General features: G+C 41.4%; 1 protein-coding gene across 7 annotated transcripts in view; it reads right to left on the bottom strand.

Moving 5' to 3' along the window:
* The window catches only part of dock10 (dedicator of cytokinesis 10), a 62,575-nt gene that overhangs the window by 4,239 nt on the left and 40,322 nt on the right, over nt 1–18,014 (bottom strand). For 4 of the 7 annotated variants that reach the window (XM_034225422.1, XM_034225419.1, XM_034225424.1 and 1 more), the window contains exons 12-50: nt 17,670–17,918; nt 17,421–17,543; nt 16,834–16,916; nt 16,591–16,713; nt 16,425–16,504; nt 16,150–16,337; nt 15,939–16,004; nt 15,728–15,820; nt 15,427–15,550; nt 15,191–15,312; nt 14,946–15,029; nt 13,924–14,016; nt 13,622–13,740; nt 13,320–13,389; nt 11,851–11,964; nt 11,599–11,670; nt 11,330–11,476; nt 11,046–11,129; nt 10,863–10,959; nt 10,675–10,707; nt 10,287–10,465; nt 9,524–9,640; nt 8,882–8,999; nt 8,660–8,781; nt 7,748–7,862; nt 7,358–7,424; nt 6,958–7,005; nt 4,477–4,587; nt 3,889–3,998; nt 3,581–3,696; nt 2,971–3,108; nt 2,696–2,878; nt 2,488–2,598; nt 2,160–2,375; nt 1,997–2,054; nt 1,242–1,343; nt 597–703; nt 262–384; nt 60–173 (exon numbers count right to left, since the gene is read on the bottom strand). In XM_034225422.1, the coding sequence (XP_034081313.1) occupies nt 60–173; nt 262–384; nt 597–703; nt 1,242–1,343; nt 1,997–2,054; nt 2,160–2,375; nt 2,488–2,598; nt 2,696–2,878; nt 2,971–3,108; nt 3,581–3,696; nt 3,889–3,998; nt 4,477–4,587; nt 6,958–7,005; nt 7,358–7,424; nt 7,748–7,862; nt 8,660–8,781; nt 8,882–8,999; nt 9,524–9,640; nt 10,287–10,465; nt 10,675–10,707; nt 10,863–10,959; nt 11,046–11,129; nt 11,330–11,476; nt 11,599–11,670; nt 11,851–11,964; nt 13,320–13,389; nt 13,622–13,740; nt 13,924–14,016; nt 14,946–15,029; nt 15,191–15,312; nt 15,427–15,550; nt 15,728–15,820; nt 15,939–16,004; nt 16,150–16,337; nt 16,425–16,504; nt 16,591–16,713; nt 16,834–16,916; nt 17,421–17,543; nt 17,670–17,918 (4,419 nt within the window). The remainder of the gene's footprint in view (nt 1–59; nt 174–261; nt 385–596; nt 704–1,241; nt 1,344–1,996; nt 2,055–2,159; nt 2,376–2,487; nt 2,599–2,695; nt 2,879–2,970; nt 3,109–3,580; nt 3,697–3,888; nt 3,999–4,476; nt 4,588–6,957; nt 7,006–7,357; nt 7,425–7,747; nt 7,863–8,659; nt 8,782–8,881; nt 9,000–9,523; nt 9,641–10,286; nt 10,466–10,674; nt 10,708–10,862; nt 10,960–11,045; nt 11,130–11,329; nt 11,477–11,598; nt 11,671–11,850; nt 11,965–13,319; nt 13,390–13,621; nt 13,741–13,923; nt 14,017–14,945; nt 15,030–15,190; nt 15,313–15,426; nt 15,551–15,727; nt 15,821–15,938; nt 16,005–16,149; nt 16,338–16,424; nt 16,505–16,590; nt 16,714–16,833; nt 16,917–17,420; nt 17,544–17,669; nt 17,919–18,014) is intronic. The other 3 variants (XM_034225420.1, XM_034225421.1, XM_034225425.1) reach the window with 3 other exon arrangements.

Genomic DNA, 18,014 nt, shown 5'->3' with positions numbered 1-18,014 from the left:
GCGATGTGTGTGTGCAGACGTGTCTGTGTAAGTGTGTGCCACGATGAGTTGTCGCTCACCTGTCCGTAGAAAGCTACACGGTAGTAGCGACCGAAGAGTCGCTTTTCTGAGTTCACCACCTCAGTCACCTTCAGGTAGGAGCGATGGATGTCGTAGTACAGCTCTGACAGCCTCTGCGGTCAAACACCAACACACATGTGAGGTTAGGCTCAATATATACTCACACACAAACACACACAGGGTATAAGTGTTAACAGTTACCTTAAAATCCCTTCTCTTTTCAAAGACAGCAATCACAGGTTTGTTGATGTCAGCGATGAGCTCGTATCTCTCTGATTTCCACAGGTAGTCCACACACAGCTCCAGCTGCTCCACCAGAGTGTCCTACACAGCGCACCAGGATACATGTTAGAGAGAAACACTGCAACTCAGTCGTAACAGGGCATTTTTCTCAAAACTGCAGTAATGGTTATGATCATTAACCGTAGTGTCCGTGGGTTTTTCGACTGACAAAACAAGACATTTAGGGCATCTTGGATTTTGAGAAATCAGGAGCCCTTATCACAACACTTTTAGGATGGAAGGCTAACACTGACCTCTGTATATGGTGTGTCTTGTGTCCCAGTGTCTTCCTTCATGGCCCCCTCCTCCTTGACATTGGGGCTGATGCACATGAACGCTGCCCAGCCCATGGAGAACGACGCTGGGGTTATAAACAATGGAAGTGACATGAAGGCAGGTAAAAGGATACCAACTTACCCTACAGTTATGTTCAGCCTGTTATCATACTGAAACACAAACATCTTTGTATAAAATACAATCAAGCATTTTACATAAATCATACCATTTGTGTAGACTAAATTAAAAACATAAAAAGTGAGCATGCTTCTTATCAAACTCCAGTCGCACTGAACATCATCTCCTGTGAGTGAACCGTGCAGGTCAAACAGTGACAGTGATTAGTGATAACCAGCACAGTATCATATCATTTAGGCAAGAACAGCGGTCCAAACTGAACTGCACGGTGTTGAAAACCTGAAATGGTAACGATTTTAACTGGAACCGGACTCGATGTCCCTTCGATCCAAACCATGTCCACCTGTGAGTATGAACACTTTCCACAAAATTGGAAGGAGTTTAAACATTTCGTTGCACACCCACTCCCTCCCACACTCTTTTGTTTCTCCATCCTTTTGTTCTGAACTCCCACCACCCAGCTGGCCCCAGGCGCACACACTCACTGTCTTGATCTCGGGAGGTAGTTAGTAAGGAGCTACAGTTATAGACAGGGCTTTCTTCAGGGGACACACTGGACATCCTGGCCTTGTCAGCTCTCCAGTAGCCTGTTTGGTAGGAGGGGAGGAGGAGGACGAGGTTTACAAACTCCACTTGCTTTTGCCTTTAATGTTTAAGGACAAGGAGCAGGAATCGGCGAAGCTGCCGGCATGCTTTGATAACATTTGGCACACAGGCTTGGTGGATAAAAAGCATGCAAAAAGATGTCACACATGCGGCAGAAGATAAAAACATGCTGTAGTCTCAATGAGGAAGCACACTTAAAAGCAAACAGATTTACAGATAGAGGAACAGCCACACAGCAAAACATGTAGAAAACAGTTGTGATTGGGAAGAGTATTGAGATGCAAAGATAGATCTAGATTGACTAGTTCCTATTAATCTCACAGAAAGACACACTCAAGTCACCAGAGTGCTCACTTTCAGACACACATATTTAACCCCATGAAGAAATGAAGGACTGATGATTGAAAGTTTAAATGATTTGTAGATAGTTGTGATGATCGTGTTAGCAGAGAGAAAGAGAGGTTTGCTGATTGACGGAAGACGGCTGTGATCGGACTTTCTGATTAGAAGTTATGGTAACTTTTAATCAGAAAAATGTATAGATGCACAACTGCAAGAATTAGAAAGAAAGATACACGTAAACACTTTCAAACCATGCTGCAAAAAGTAAAAGCAGCAACATGTGTGCACTAACCTCTTCTCTTCAGGGATTCAGCAATAAGGGCTGAGATGTGGATGTAGCACATGGCAGCCTAAAGGAACGTCAGACTCATTAATATCATATTGAATTCATACTTCAATCCAAAATAGCTATTTGTGAAGTCTCTTAAGCAAGAGTTCCATGAAAGGTTTATAACCTCTGAGAGATCGCCGTTGCGGACGTGAACTTTAGCCATGCTCTCCAGCCAGGTGCATCGAAGCTCGGGCGTGCTGGCGTAGGAGTTAGCCAGACTGTACTGGAGATCCACCAGCATCTCCGGATCCTTCTCATGCTCCTTCATTTGGGCTGTGGCCATCAGAACCGTCCTGATCCGTTTGGTCAGGTCCTTCACCTCAGCAGGGAATGGAGTGTTCTGCAGAAATAAGAATGATCTCCATTCATTTTTTATATCTAAGAAAAGAGAATGAAATAGCACCACAAACAATTATAACAAATCTGCCACATTTCGCTTTAATCTGCTATACCTTGAGTGGTGCATCTCCGTTGGCAAAGTTATTGATGATAGCCAGAGACTGCTGAAATCTGGAGCCTCCAATGCCAGCATCTGCTATCAACTGGCTCACTGCCTTGATGACCTGATGTGGATGTACGAGTATGTGGTGAGGACACTGTTACACCAAATCCATGATTAAAAAAACACACAGTACAGATAGGATAATTGGTCTCACTGACCTGCAGATGTGAGCGGACTATAGACTTGCCCTTTGTAAACTCAAAGTTTTTTCTCATGAAAAAATACAGCAGGGCAGCGGCCTCCGTCTGGGTGGAGCTGGAGCGATGGTTACAGCACTTGAGGATCTCGTAGCACAGACAGCCACACAGGTCTGCCTTACCCTGGAAGAATGCACTGGGGAACTGCATGTACAGAAAGAGATGACGGATGAAGATTAGAAAAACTATTTAAATTTGTACTTAGATGTTGTATGATAAAATGAAGCTTGCAGGACCTTTTGTACAAAGAGCCTGAGTCCAGCGAAGATATGCCGTAGAGTGGCCGTTGATTGGTTGATCTGAAAGAAGAGCAAGTAGGTGTCCAGCACCTTCTTCATCAGTACATTTTGTCCATCATCCAGCAACAGCTGCTTCTGTATGGGTTGATTAGAGAAGAAAAACAATACATGTTACCATCAAAGTTTCAACAGGCAAGTTTATTTTATCTAACTGATTGGTTTCATGATTTTTTTTATAATTGTTTAGCCACCAGGTGGCAGTAAAGTAGCATTTCCTGGCTTTAGTGTGCATTGTAATTTATTCAAAATACGTTTTTCGATTTGTATTGACTATTTTTTTTTTTCATCAAGAAAATATGTAATTTAAAAAGTCCTTTTTAATGTTATAGTAACAAAGCCAATATATAACTTTACTATTGGATTTTTGACAAGAACAGTAATATGAAAGAATAGAGTAGAGCCAAAGGAATATGTTTGACACATTTAAACAGATATGTAGCATTTAATGTAATTGTCAATTTCAAAAACTAAGCCCAGAGCTCAGATTGAACATAAACATTCTTGATTTATTAAGTGTTTGGTGTGAAATGTAGTTTCATGCACAGACCTTGTGATGATGGACAAAGAGCTCCAGTACATCCAGCACAGTGAGGGCCACCTCGGTGGACATGTTTGCCTCAATATCTGTAGGACTCAGGGTGTCCCCATCCTGAATGTTCCCATCTGGAATCACAATCAACAAGAATCACTTAAATCCATCTCAGCACCTTTATATTGTGTTTGTGTTTGTGTTTGTGTGTGTGTGTTTGTGTGTGTGTGTGTGTGTGTGTGTGTGTGTGTGTGTGTGTGTGTGTGTGTGTGTGTGTGTGTGTGTGTGTGTGTGTGTGTGTGTGTGTGTGTGTGTGTATTTGTTACCTGTCTCCATCATATGCAGCAGCTTAGGGTTGTTGAGAGCATTCTTGCCCCTGATGATGGGCATGGTTTGGGAGCGGGCATGCCGGTGACCTTCCCCTCCTGACGCCATCCTGGAAGCAACAGCAGGGATCAGCGGATGGTGTCAATTACAGTTCCATCACACATTTAATTTAATCCTTGTTGTGTTTTTTTCAAAGAGCACATTTTAGCAGACCGTTTAATATAAATTGCATTCATGTCCCAAGGACATGCTGTTATTGGGAGACTATTAACACATGGGATTACAGAAACAGAGACTGGCATATCACACAAAACACTGCAGGTATGAGGAGGGGCATGCTGACAACACAGTTGCAGTCTATAACACACAGTGGTGACATCAATGATGAATATACACAGCAGAATAATGTATCTATGTACATCCAAGTGTTGTTGTACCTGTACCTGAGTTTCTGTTAAATAAAATATTTACATTTTGAGCCAATTACCAGACATCATTAGCATGAATAACAATTTCAGTAGAAGACTCTGTAATCAGTTTGAATCTGTCATCGTGGCTGAGGTGTTTTCCTGGAGGAGGGTGATTACCATTGTGGGAAGAGACTTGAGGGATGAGAGGACTGGGAGGGGTGGTTAGAGCCCTTCAGGGTGCCATTGGCGTGGGTGGACTGGGCCAGCTTTACTGCCGCTGCTAGCTTCCTGTTCACGAGCCAATCACATCAAAGCTAACATTAGTTAGTTTAGTCAAAGCTAACATTAGTGAGATTTGTTGAGACCGTCATTGTTTAGAGTCCATTATTAGTGTGATATTTGAACTATGTGTGGCATGTTAATAGTTGAATTTGCCTGCAATCAATAACATTTGACCAAAATAAACCAAGTGCAATACATGTTTGCACTTGTGACCTTGTTGCATATTTGTGGCAGCCAGGTCACATTGTATTCCTGTAATGCTAAAAGCAGATCTTCAATTTGACCTTGGCTTAATGAGAGCGGCTAAAGTCAGAGAGAAAGATCAAGAGGGAGGTCAGCCAAATGGAAAGGTTAGTGGCGTAGCAGAGTCAATAGCTTTAGTTTGCCATTAGTAGACTATTGTGTAATAATAATTAATGAACTCTAGGTAGAGTGTTAGTGGACAGAAAAAGCTTGAAGTCAGCATTAACAGTGGACAGCGAGGAGATTAGGATGTGGTGAAACCAACACGGTTAAGCTGCAGCGATCCAGCTTAGTAACAAACAGATGTTTGACATATATTCTCATGATTTTTGAATGAACAGCTATTGAAAAACCATGGCCAGTATACATAAAGCACATGTGGCTTTGGCCAGCCAAGAGAAGCAGGACACAACTGATGTGTAAGCCAATCGAAAACAACTGCTTTAGAGCTCGTTAAGCAGCAGGTGGAGGCCGGCGGTCATGAGACAGAGGACGACGTGCAACATCAATGAGACAAATGTGTAACAGGATGTTAAGAGCAAACAAAACATACAGCACCAACATAAACTACAATGCATAATGCAGAAAGGGTGACTTCATGCAACAGAACATCAATAAATGTGCAGTCAGTCACACTGACATCCATTAACAGCTGCAGCATGCAGAGTGCGAGGGCATGAGGCAGGCACTGTGGCAGAGACTAAAGCACAGGTTGAACATGTAGAATACATTACAATTCATAGTTATTAGCTTGTGTCGTGTAGTGTTTATTGCATCAACAAACGTGTGCATGTATCGTATTAAAAGTATACTGTAAAATATGGCTTAAGTTAAGGACGTGAGGCTCCCTGCACCAACTCAGAAAAAAACAGGACCAGTCAGAATATTGTGTTGAATTAAACCCACAGACTAAATTAAACCCAACCTACAAGATCACACAACTTCATTGAAAATGTTGAACTATTTGACTATATGTTTCATTACAAGGGTCATGTCATGTATATCCTTAATATTTGAATCAAACTGATGACAGTTGTGTGTTGGCTAGTGCCAATCTAATTTGATAAAAGCTGTTTCTTTTTTCTTGCGTTAACTTTAGGTCCTGCTTTAATCATCATTTAAATTCAAAGAGAAATTTGAAACCAAGTTTTCAGCAGGGGCTTAAATGACTGATTGTTGTGTGATAGGCTGGCTGACTGATTGTCCTCTGAGCTTGCTGGCTGGCTACACATTGCTAGTGTAATTCATCTCTCCTGAACTTCAATGGGTGCCAACACTGACTCAGCCAGGCATCAAAGAGCTAACAGAGAGAGACACTGAGACAGACACAGGCGTAAGACTGTGAATCCCCCCTGGCTTGGTATAACAGACGAATGTTAAGTAGCTAGCGGCCCCAGACAGGCTCATATGCGTCTGAGAGCGCTACCTAGGCTTCCAGCTATCTTTATTCTTTTAATGCCTGCACGCACAGAAAAGCAGTGTGTTCTTCTAGCCTTTTGATGGCCTACATCTCAGCATCCTATGCTGAAAGGAAAAATAGAGCTAATTTAATTAGCTGGGAGGAACCAGAAGATGGAGGAGTCTAGCGGTGCCAATGGCTCAGCTCCAGTAAGAAACACACACACACACACACACACACACACACACACACACACACACACACACACACACACACACACACACACACACAACACACACACACACACACACACGAGAACAACCCCCATCCTGTGCTTGCCAACTACTACAGTAGAATATCCAGCAGTGCTTTTTTCCCTAACAGCAGGATCCAGGAGTCCCCCCTCCCCCTCTCTTCCTTTTCTTCCCCCCTTTACCTCTTCCCCTCTTGAAGCTCATCCCTGAGTGTGCACATGCATACAGAACACATATTAGTATTTCTGCCTGACTGTTTTGAATACATTTATTTGTGTGTGGTTGCATTTACACATTGTGCGTTCATGTGTTTGCATGATTATATGAATGATGCGGGTGGGGGGGTTACAACCTTTAGCTGTGGCATGTATGTTGAGTTAATAAGCGCTTTCCATAAATGCAGCATTATAATAATTGCAAGTGAATATATGACCTGGTCCACCTCTTTTTCGGAGAAAGCGTTAGGGAGCACAGACTCACCTGGCGATGTGACGTTTTCCCAGGAACCTGAAGTGCTGAAGACACAGCCTGAAGGAAGGGACAAAGCAACAATATCTTGGGTGAAGCTTTGCTTGTTTTTTTGTTTTGTAAGTTAAGAACATGGAATAAATGTGATCAAACTGAGTAGCAACAGAACAGTCTAGATGCTGACATAAACAGGAAACAGGCAGTTAATTAACTCCACTGTGGAGAAGGAGCTCATTGGAATAACAGTCTGTTTTTCATCTCTCTCTCTCTTGCTGTGTCATTACTTTCATCTGTTCCCTTCTAGCTACAGTCTTCTCATTTTGCCTTTTTTCTTCTTCTTTGTGCATAATATTTCTAGTCAGCCTTAAAGGACCTGTGGTAATACTGTTCAATGAAAAAGAAGAGGACTTACTCCAGGATGTTAAAGAAGTCGGAGATCTCCTGGTGAATGGCCCTGTGCCAGTAGGACACCAGCACATCTGGAGACAGGAATCAAAGACATCTTGTTACATACTATGGCAGATTTTCCCAGGGCCTGTCAAGTGTCCATTACAATGTATAGAATCAGTATTTCAATGCTGAAATGGCTGGCATGTTACAAAACTTAACAATATTTTGTGTTTAAATCTGCAAAATATATAGATATCTGAGGTTTGCTGTATTTTTATAATTTAATAAAAGATAAAAAATATCAACTATTGATTCAATCTTCTGGGCCTCTGTATTAGTATTAAGGTACACAATTCAAAAGAGCTCTGGACTGTACTTTCCTGTGTGAAACCTTGGTTTAAACATGTCTTACCCTCAGATATGGTTTTCATGATGTGCAAAAAGCACATGAGCAGACTGCGGGTCTCTGCCTGGTCCAGCTTGTCACAACGAGAACCGTAGCCTATGAGGGACTGCGGCCGTGCAAACTGAGAAGACAGAAACATCAGACAGAAATACAGTCAGAGATAAACTGCTAGTATATAATCTGTATCTAATGGTATCTACTGTGTATGCTTTAGCAACCTGTAGGCTAACTTAAGATAAAGTAACTTCAGCCTTAATTTCACTGCTTTAAGTCGAAACAATTATTGATAAATAAAGCTTTCAGCAATTCCTGACAATAGTTCAGGAAATTAGGAAAAGGTTGGGAAACATCATTAGGTACGATATACCTACATGTTGGGAAACTATTTCAATTAACTATTTAAATTAGTAACTTATTACCAGAAGTTACTAATTAAAAGAAATACATATATTTCAATTAAGGAGTGTATTTGTTGGAGTCTAGCCAAAATTATTTAAGGGTAAGGGAGGTCTATTTTTGTAATCAAAGGCTGCAGCATTTCTTCTTTCAAGTGCAATTTGTCCATCTCAATTATAAAGTAAAGTATAAAGTATGTTTAATCCTAAACTACCAGGACGCCCCAGGTTCGATGTTTCTTTAGCTGGTATTAGAGCAGCTTGTCTAACATCGGTGGTCTAAAATGGGAACCAATTACATATTTTTGCTGCATACAGCTCTTTTATAAATACATATGTATAAATAAATATAGATATTTTTGAAGAATGTATTAGATACGACCCACAGAGAGGAAGACACAGAGTATATTAAAACACAAACAATGTATCTACACAATTTAAATCGTTTTAAATCATCTGCCAGCAGCACCTCTGTCAGACCATGCGAGACGTGTGAGTAATACCACAGGAGCTGATGGCTCACCTTCTCACATCCGTCCATTTTCTCACTGTTCCTGTCGCTGTTGCTAGGGTTGGAGTCCACGCTGATCAGAGAACCCCGAGAGTCGGTCTGGTTACCCGTGGCAACTGCCAAGGAGGAGAAGGCTGGTTGGGTGGGGGGGGGATTCAGTAACAATGTCCTTATTCACACCTTTTCATAACCACACTAGAAATACATATACAGCTACACCCAAGCATGTCATACCTGTGATGGAGTTTAGAACTTCTTTAGAAAAGGATGCATCCACAGAGTTGCCATGGCGAGTAACGGGAATCACCCCTCCCGCCACTGCCCCTCCTACACTGAGGTCGTCTCGAGAGCCCTGGTGGGGGCGCGGACAGGGGAGAGGACTCATTTAGAGAAACATATTTGTTGCTCGATTTAAAAAAAATGTTTTACCAGAATCTTCATATTTTATTAGTTATAAGACCATGTTATTAATACTTTATGACATTATCCATGAAGGTAATCAACATAAAAAATGATCATACTTAAATTATTACTATTCTTTTCTATTTCCAAATGAAAGCAACATTCAACATGTATATTGATCGATCCACATTATTCATGAGCACACAGTTGTGTTTAAGTGTTGTGGAAATCAACATGAACTTGACCAAATGTAGGAATGAGCAGAGCTTTTGTTGTTGTATAAATGACAGGGTTAAGACCCACTATGCGTGTCCTAAAGTAAACTGTTGGAGTTTACATGTTCTGATAACTAACAAAAGGAGAACTGAAACTAACTAAATAAGAACAAACGCTGCAGAAATATGAATGATGCTGGTCACAGTTAATACATCCAGTATGCAGAGAGTCAATCAATCTTATCATCTTGACTCTTACTTGGTCACTTGAAGTGAAGTAGATGGGGAAGAGGTCCCTGAGGAAGAATCGAGGCATGTTGTCCAGGATCAGGCCATACAGAGGCAGGTACAGAGATGCAATTCTTGCCTGCTTTTCCTGGAAGGGAAGTCAAAGAAAAGGGTATAGCATTTAAAGGATGTGTGCACATTTTATATCCTGTAAAAAAAACTTGTAATACAACAAAGAACAACATGCAGTTTGAATTAAAAAGCTTGTAATGATACACTAAATACGTTTCCACAGCCAACCTACCCTGGCAAGAGATAAAACATGTATATCTTTACAGTATGTGGGTTGTCCATAGAAAACGTCAGTGCAGTTACATGATATTTAATATGTTCTGCCAACATGATTTGTAATTCTTTGGCAGACATTTGGTCTTGACTAGAGCCGTGCTGCTGTGTTGTGGTTGGCAGTATTTGGTTCTGTTTAACTGAGGACAAATTACTGCCTCGATCTGATCTGGACACTTCCCAGCATTCATCAAGAAATGGTCTCTGCCGCCTGCAGCTGCTACGAACAATCACATGTCAGTGTGTATGTGTGTGTGTGTGTGTGTGTGTGTGTGTGTGTGTGTGTGTGTGTGTGTGTGTGTGTGTGTGTGTGTGTGTGTGTGTGTGTGTGTGTGTGTGTGTGTGTGTGTGTTACGTATGAGTCACATTGGAAGAATGTCTACTGTTAGCCCATGACTCATTGTTCATGCCTTTTAGTTTTCACCCGTGTAAACATGTGTTCTGGCTACCTTGGTGGCATAGCGTGCATCCAGAGAGTGTTTGGCCATGAGAGTCTTCAAGGTGGCTAACGCAAGGTGTCTCAGGTCTTGCTCGTCCTGGAGGGCCAGCCCCAGTTCCCGTAGCAACAGGCCAGTCAGGAAGTGCTTCCTGCAGAACTCTCCGGTCAGGTTGTACTCGGGCACTGACACTGAGAAGGGATAAAAGATTCACTTCATTCATCCAATATTCGCTTTCCATCAGGGAGATAATGAATCCTTTTCTAAATAAAAATCTGGTGACAGTAAGCAAATAATGTGACAAGCCAATGTTCCATGGATTTCCTTATCATCACACCACTGTAGCACGCACGCACACTGAGGCGTGAGCACACAGACAAGAATGAGTGAACATATTTACCATGAGTACTTTGTGGCTCTGGGGATGAATGGTCTGACATGGACAAAAAGTCAGAGAAAATGACAGGATGAGAAAGAGAGAGAGAAAGACAGAGTGTTAATAGACAAATGAGAGTGAGAGCTACTGATGAATGAGTTACCACATTAACACGGTGTCAATGAGTTACAGGGTATGACTCGGGCTCTTACCTGCGATGCGAGCGGAGGGTAGCGGCAGGCTCAGAGGAATGTAGTGTTCGTGGTTACACACGTCTCTCAAGAATTCAAATTTCCGCTCACACAACACCTACCAGACACAAAAAAAAAGGTATTATTAAGTTGAATATGCATCTAGTTGCACATTTATATTGTTTTCTTGAATGTTGTTTTTACCTTGCTGTCAGTGGCAGTGATCATGTTTATATAGTTGCTTATGAGTTTGAATGTGAAGCCTCGGTCCATGAGAGTAAAGCAACGCTGTAAAGAAGCAGACAGAAAGATATGGGTCATTAAACACTAATGGAGGAATAAGTTGCTTTTAAGTGAATGATTAAAGGGTTTTCAATGATCGCTCCCAGAGAAACCACAGTATGTTTACATGTACTCACACTATTATGTTTATTTTCTCTTTAACATTATCCTTAAATCCATGATTAAACAACGCATTTTGCTCCCACCTTGACAAAAGCTGCTACGGCCAAGTTTGCGCTACGTGTCTCTTCTGCTAGATCTTTGTTTTTCCAGAAGATGTGTTCAGACACCGTCTCCACCAGGGTCTCCACGCGGCTCAGGTAGGATGAGGGGAAACGCTGGGGCCTCGGAAGCTGTAGTGACACAGAGTCAGCGTAAAACAATCATGCATTGTGTCCCATGTCAGATTATTTAAATTCAAAGAAACGTTGCTGTCCAAGTGTAGGCTTTCAGGAGCAGTAATATGCCACCTTACCTTGACCTTGTCAGAATCGTCCAGATTTTGGGCCATGGACTTCACAATCAGCTCAAAGAAGAACCACGAGAACTGAAACCAGGAGGGGTTCAATTAAGGTCAATCTTGCTCCAATTTTGTATAATCTGCTCCAGCTGACAACTGATTTATTTTCCCTGATTGACTATTCTTGAGGACCTTAGTAATAATTCAAATTGAAGTTTTCCATTTCATAATAACTAAACTGAAGCAAGTATGAAGAGAGAAACAAACCTTCAGGACGTTCCTGACTGCTGCCTGCTCATTGCTCTTCAGGTCAAAGGTCATCCCCTTAGCCAGCTCCTCGTGAACCGTCCTGAAGCCGTGGGCCTCTGACTTAAACACATACTACAAACAGGGAGAAAGGGAAACGAGTCAGTTACATGTGCATTCTTATAATTCTTTAATGATTTTGGAGCATTGATTTTTCCATTTCGGAGAAGCAACAGTAGAAAAATAACAGATGAGATTGATTGAAAGAAACTTAATTTGTTAATATTTTTATAGCAAAAAAGACATTAAAGAAACATTTTCTAGTTCTCCATTGAGATTATTAGCTGCTTTTCTTTGTCTTACACTTCAGTATGGGATATATTCCAGTTGTGGACGGTTTGTCAAGACATTAAAGGCCATTAGTCACAGCTGAAGTCACTGGCCCTAGGTACACAGGTTGCTCCAATCAGCTCATTACTGTTTTAATGAATCGATAAAATGGTTAAACAAATCAATAGGTTGAAAAGTGTCCTACGCAAACTAAAACTATAGTAGGGAATTATATGTATTTCTTCTCCAAAAAATTATAAACAAATAATGGATTTTGACAATTGATTTTCTATTTACCAGCGATTAGCTGGTAAATTGTGTTTAATGTTTCAGCTATTACATGTTCAAATACATATAGTCACAAATAAGGTAGATGCATTTTGAGAAAACCACTGAAATAAGGCAAATAAAATAGGTTCCATTTGGCTGAGAAAAATAAAACAATGCAACAAATTGAAGGTTTGATTACATTAAAAAAAAATGTGAATACTACCCAATTCATGCTACAGTAAGTTGAACCCCTCCCTTTCCTCCCTTCTCATTGAACACACACACACTGCTACTGCACATCATGCCAATCTGTTACTATGGCAACCCTGGTTCCATTAGCTGTGCTGCTCTTCCCCTCCCACCACTCGTCTCTGCCGCTGCCTCTTCAGGCGCTGCGGTTTCCCTTCACTGTCTCCAACATGAAGCAGGTCTTGTGGTTTCTCCTGCTCTTTTCTCTAATTCTCTTACTGATTTCCCCCTTAAACAAACACGCCTTATGACTCTGATTGAGGGGGCTGGATGTCCTTGTTTGCCTCCTACTCAATCACTCTTTCTTCTTCCTCTCCCTCATCTTCTTTCTCTCGCTACTTCTCTGTTTGTGTTTGCACAGTTTTCTGGGCACGCGGCCCTAGCCACACTCCTGCTAGCTCAAACACACACAAACATACACACACACATATACACAAACATACACATATACAAACACATAAAGCCTCAGAAATCAAATAGTCTGTGCAGAGATTCCACTCCTTAATGGAAAACAACAGCCTTCATAATTATTATATGGTCAACCCTGACCACACGCATACAAACAAAGGCTCAATCCAAGGGCTGCTACTCGCTCACTAATCAAAACATCTTATGTTGGTATACAGAGTGTTTTATTATACCTTGATATAGGAGTGCAGGTAGTGATCCAGGTTTTCTTCATGGCACTTTGCAACAATGTGAACCAGCACTCTGCAGACACAGGATAACAAAGAGCTTTAATTATTACATCCTTTGTTGAAAAACACATATTTTCTCTTGAAAAGCAGAATATTTTAATTAAAAATGCTGGATTCATCAAAACATTTTTTAATGGATATGGTGTTTAAACAGAACACTACCCTCACTGTTTGCTTTACTACATCCTCTGAGCCCCCACCCTTATGAGCCCAGCTGCTGTGAACGTTGTAGTACCACTGCCTACCTGGTGGTGGCAGTAGTGACATCATCGTTGTCATTCTGTGTCAAAACCTTGAAAAGCTGGTTGAATAGCACAGGCAGATATCGGATGATCACTGGGATTCTCTCCATACTGAGAAGACCCTGGAAAAGAGGGGGAGAAGATAGAGAAGGGTGGAAATAAATAAAAACGTAAACCACAAACAGGCAAAAAACAAAATTAGGTTTGGCACACAGTAATGTTGCATGTATTAGACAAGTAGCAAGGCTTTAGTTTGTGTCTCAGTCTGAATGAAAGCTAGGGGGATGCAGTGTCTTTTTTCTGACCTTCAGGCAGTTGAGGAAGTTGGAGGTAGGAGGTAGTGAGAGGTCCAGCTCTCTTTTCTGGCACTGCTGGAAGAATCGGTTCAGGTGGGGGTCCTGGCAGAGAGAAGAGAGGCCATGAATATCAGCAGCATCTGCAATAACACTTACTGGACTGGCTCCATTTTAGCAAACAATTATTCCTCAAATGTGAACTCCACCAAATCACCACGTTTGTCAAAATGTCATCGTCTCAGCGTTGTCAACAACAGTTTAAGTATTTCAAAAAGTACATGAAATAAACACCAGGTTTGTTGTGGAACATTTGAATAGGCTGACGATAGTATTATGGAGGCCAATGTACTACATAATAAACCTAAAAAACAACAAAACTTCAGCTATGTTGCAGTAGCTCAGATATTTATACTATATCTATACAATAAATATATGAATATTTAATATATATCAATATCTTTTTTAAAGTGTCCTTTTAGGGTGCAAGTAAATGTACATTTTATTTTCTCCATTGAGCAGCCAGTGTTTGTTAACTTAATACGAATGACTTTTTTCCACAAAGTATTGCAAGTGAAACTTAGACTGACATAGCCCAGCAAGAGATTGCTGTTTAGCACTTCAAAACATCATCTACTGGCATACTGTTAACATCCACATTGTTGTTTCATGTTCCACATTAATAGCACATATAGTTTCAACTATTTTTACAATGTTTTTACGGGTAGCTTGATGGTCAATTTATGTCCATTCACTGTCCCACACAAGCCATTCATTTTAATTATGCTAGAGAAGCCAATTACCTTATTGGGGTGAACATTTTCTTTTAGGCTAATACCTTTACAGTGCATTTCCTGATTCTGACTCTTTTTAACAAAGAGAAAACCAGCCATCCATCAATTATAATCCATTTTGTTGTTGTTCATACTGTATGCCATCCTTCACAGAGCATACTTACAGTAAGACACATAGCCAGTCCATCACAGTAAAAACAAAGCCAGGGGAGACTGCAGACACCCAGACGAGGGTCTTACCTGGGTGTATACTGTGGAGACGACATTGGTTGACACTTTGAAAATAGTTTTTCCCCCATCGACCCATTTTACATCAGCTCCATTCTGTAAAAAGTCAAGACAGCTTGAGTCTCACACCAACAATCCCACAATGTATCACATGTATTAAATCTAAATATAATCCCCTCATCCCAAATGAATGTGTTTATTATTCAGCAGTACTTTTAATATTTATACACCTTGTGGCTTTCCTTCCTCGCTCTTACCTTGGTGTTGCTGGCTTCCTTGATGGCCAGGTATCCAGGCTGCAGGTTACAGGAGACAGGGACGCTGAACTCCTGGGAAGACAGGCGGCCTTCTTTGAGGAGGGGCAGCCAAGAGTACCCCACTAAAAACACACAAATACAAAAGTACTGACTGTTTGGCAAGACGAATCACAAAATAACCATCTGCACATAAATAAAAGTTCATTTAAATGAAAGCTCCAGATCAATCGACTCACCGGGGGTCTCCAGGGTTTCTTTCCTCTTAGCATTCGTCTTAGCATTAATGTCGCAGGTGACGTGGTAAAAGGAGAAGAGAAGGTGGTGCTTTTCATGAAGTTGAGTAGGAAGCTCAATCTTCACCTGAGGACACAATAGCATGTAATGAGTTACATTATGGGCTGCAAAGGGATGCTACAGATTGTCAAGGTGTCTATAAAAATGCTCTAGTTCATGTTCTGGAGAAGTAAAAAATCCCATTCACGGCTATTAAGATATGTATGTGGTGATTCCTCATCACACAATAATCACATCCTTTACCTCATCGTAGAAGTCGGGGTTCTGGGAGTGATGTAGGACTGTAGAACAGGCTGCTGTGGTGAGGACTGGACCTCCTGGCTTGCCGTAGATACACTGGAAAAACAGCAATAGAAAAAGTTGCAAAATAAAGTCAGGTTCAGCCAGTTTCTCATGAAAGACAGAGTTTAACTGGAGCTGTATAAACGACAATAAAGTCACATCAGCATTCCACCTTTAAAGGTTTGGCAACTTCTTCGTCTGAGCAGCGGAACTCCACATAGACGGAAAGGTTACGAGCCTGCGAACAAAAGGACCATTGTGTCATTTATAATTGGGCATGTACAAAAGCAATATATCAAGTATGGAGAAACAAGAGGAATGTTGTTGATTATTTGGGATTTAAGGATACTTTCAAATGATCATTTTAATTTGCCACACTATACCTTAGCAAAGCTCTTTTGGCTGTCATATTTGAGGTGTTTGGGGTAGACGTAGATGTGATTCCTGTAGACGCGGTGTGGCTGTGTGAACTTGGTGGTGTCCTGGACAAACTCCTCCACCTCCACAGTAGGCAGGTGTTTGCTCAGGTCCTCAAAGGGCTTCACCGGTACACAGGAGGATGTCACACAGTCTGAAAACACAGAAAGGTTTCAGACATATAGCAGAGTAGACAGCACAACGGGAAAATAAATGGGAGGTGTTCCCTAAAAACACATACTGGGATGCTCCAATGGAACATAGTCAACGGAGATTTCCAGCGTGCCAGGAATAGTCTGCAGTTTACTGGTCTTCTCAGCCCTGCACAACCAAAAATGTGAATTAGATGTTGTAAGAACTGTTTATCTTGCCTTGGAAGAGTCCAAGTGTTCTACAGTGTGCCTTACCTCCTGTACTCAGACACCATCTTAATCAAGTCATCTGTGGTGATCTTGTTGCTCTCCTGTTTGAAGAGAGGCGAGAAACGAGAGTCTCTGTCTAGGGCCCCGTGGTTATCCTTAAACACTGACCTACAATAGACAAAAAAAGACATGCAGACTTTGGTTAGCTGTCAGATCCTGTTGAGAAAACATGGCAGATAACGTTTTTTAAATGTTTAGACAACTGAGTCTCCAAGCAGGGCCACTGACCTGACGGACCAGGCAAATGGCATGCGGTACTTTCCCAGTTTGCTACAGAACTGTTTGTTGGATTTCAAAATCTTCTGCACAGTCTGTACAAGACAAAAGCAGAGGAAGAAGGACAGAAGGTAATGTTAGCAAGACACCAAGGCTGTAATTTTTACATTGGGATGTGGTCAGCCCTTAATAATTATTGACCTAGACAGAGGGACAGGAGGTTAAATGTCTTGTGATTCACTTAGCCACTTGAACAAGGACCATATCGAGAGCTGCCAGCGGGAAAGCCGGGAAATCTCTTGGATAGGATGTCGGAAAAACCTCTTTTGAAATATCTGACCGGACTTGCATTCAGTGATGAAGATAAACTATTTTGTAAATGTCATGCATTAAAGTGTTTGAGTGGATTTATCCATTTCCCGTTCAATAAATGCCCTAAAGGCATGTTTCATGAGGCATTTCCCTGCTTGCTTCAAGAGATAAGACGATATAAAAGGTTGGGCTCTATGTTGTTGATCAATGATAGAACATAAATTAAGCAATGTGAATTTTGATGCAAAGTGGTATTGACTGAATAAATTAAAAGAGGACTTTCTGACCTTGCTGGAGTCCGTATTCTTGATGTAAGGTTCCGTCCCACAAGCAATATTTCCCATCAGCACCTTTTCCACTCTTGCCACCATCACGATGTCGGTGTGGGGGTTGGTGACTGAGAAAATGGCCTGCATGTAAAGCATAGGAAATACAAATTAAAGATATTCTACATGTTAAATGCAGAGTAAAGCATTCGACATGTAGCACCGTACATCTAATTTATAGAACACACTGTGGTTTAAACATTATTTTACCTGTTTGGGAAAGCTTAGCCACTGCTCCAGCTCCGGGCTAAGGCTACAGTCACCTGGCTTCTTCTCAGCAGGAGAGCTCAGGCCATTCTCCTGAACTCCGACCCCCGTCGCCGGTTCAACTGTCTCGTTACAGCAGCCTCCTAACATCTGACGCACCGCCTCGTGGTTGAGGTCTACGTGGAAATCTGCAGACACCTTCCTTCCTTCTCGTATATCCAGCAGAGCCAGTGACACAAAGAGGGGTTCAATCTGGTGGAACAAATGGAGTCCAGTCATTGTCATTACAGACCCATGGTGATAAACATTTAAATATGTTTGAATAACTGTCTGAAATGCTTTCTAATC

This window comes from Gymnodraco acuticeps, unplaced genomic scaffold, assembly GCF_902827175.1.
Source record: "Gymnodraco acuticeps unplaced genomic scaffold, fGymAcu1.1, whole genome shotgun sequence".
NCBI classification, from domain to species: domain Eukaryota; kingdom Metazoa; phylum Chordata; class Actinopteri; order Perciformes; family Bathydraconidae; genus Gymnodraco; species Gymnodraco acuticeps.
This window is presented reverse-complemented; position numbering and strand designations above follow the sequence as displayed.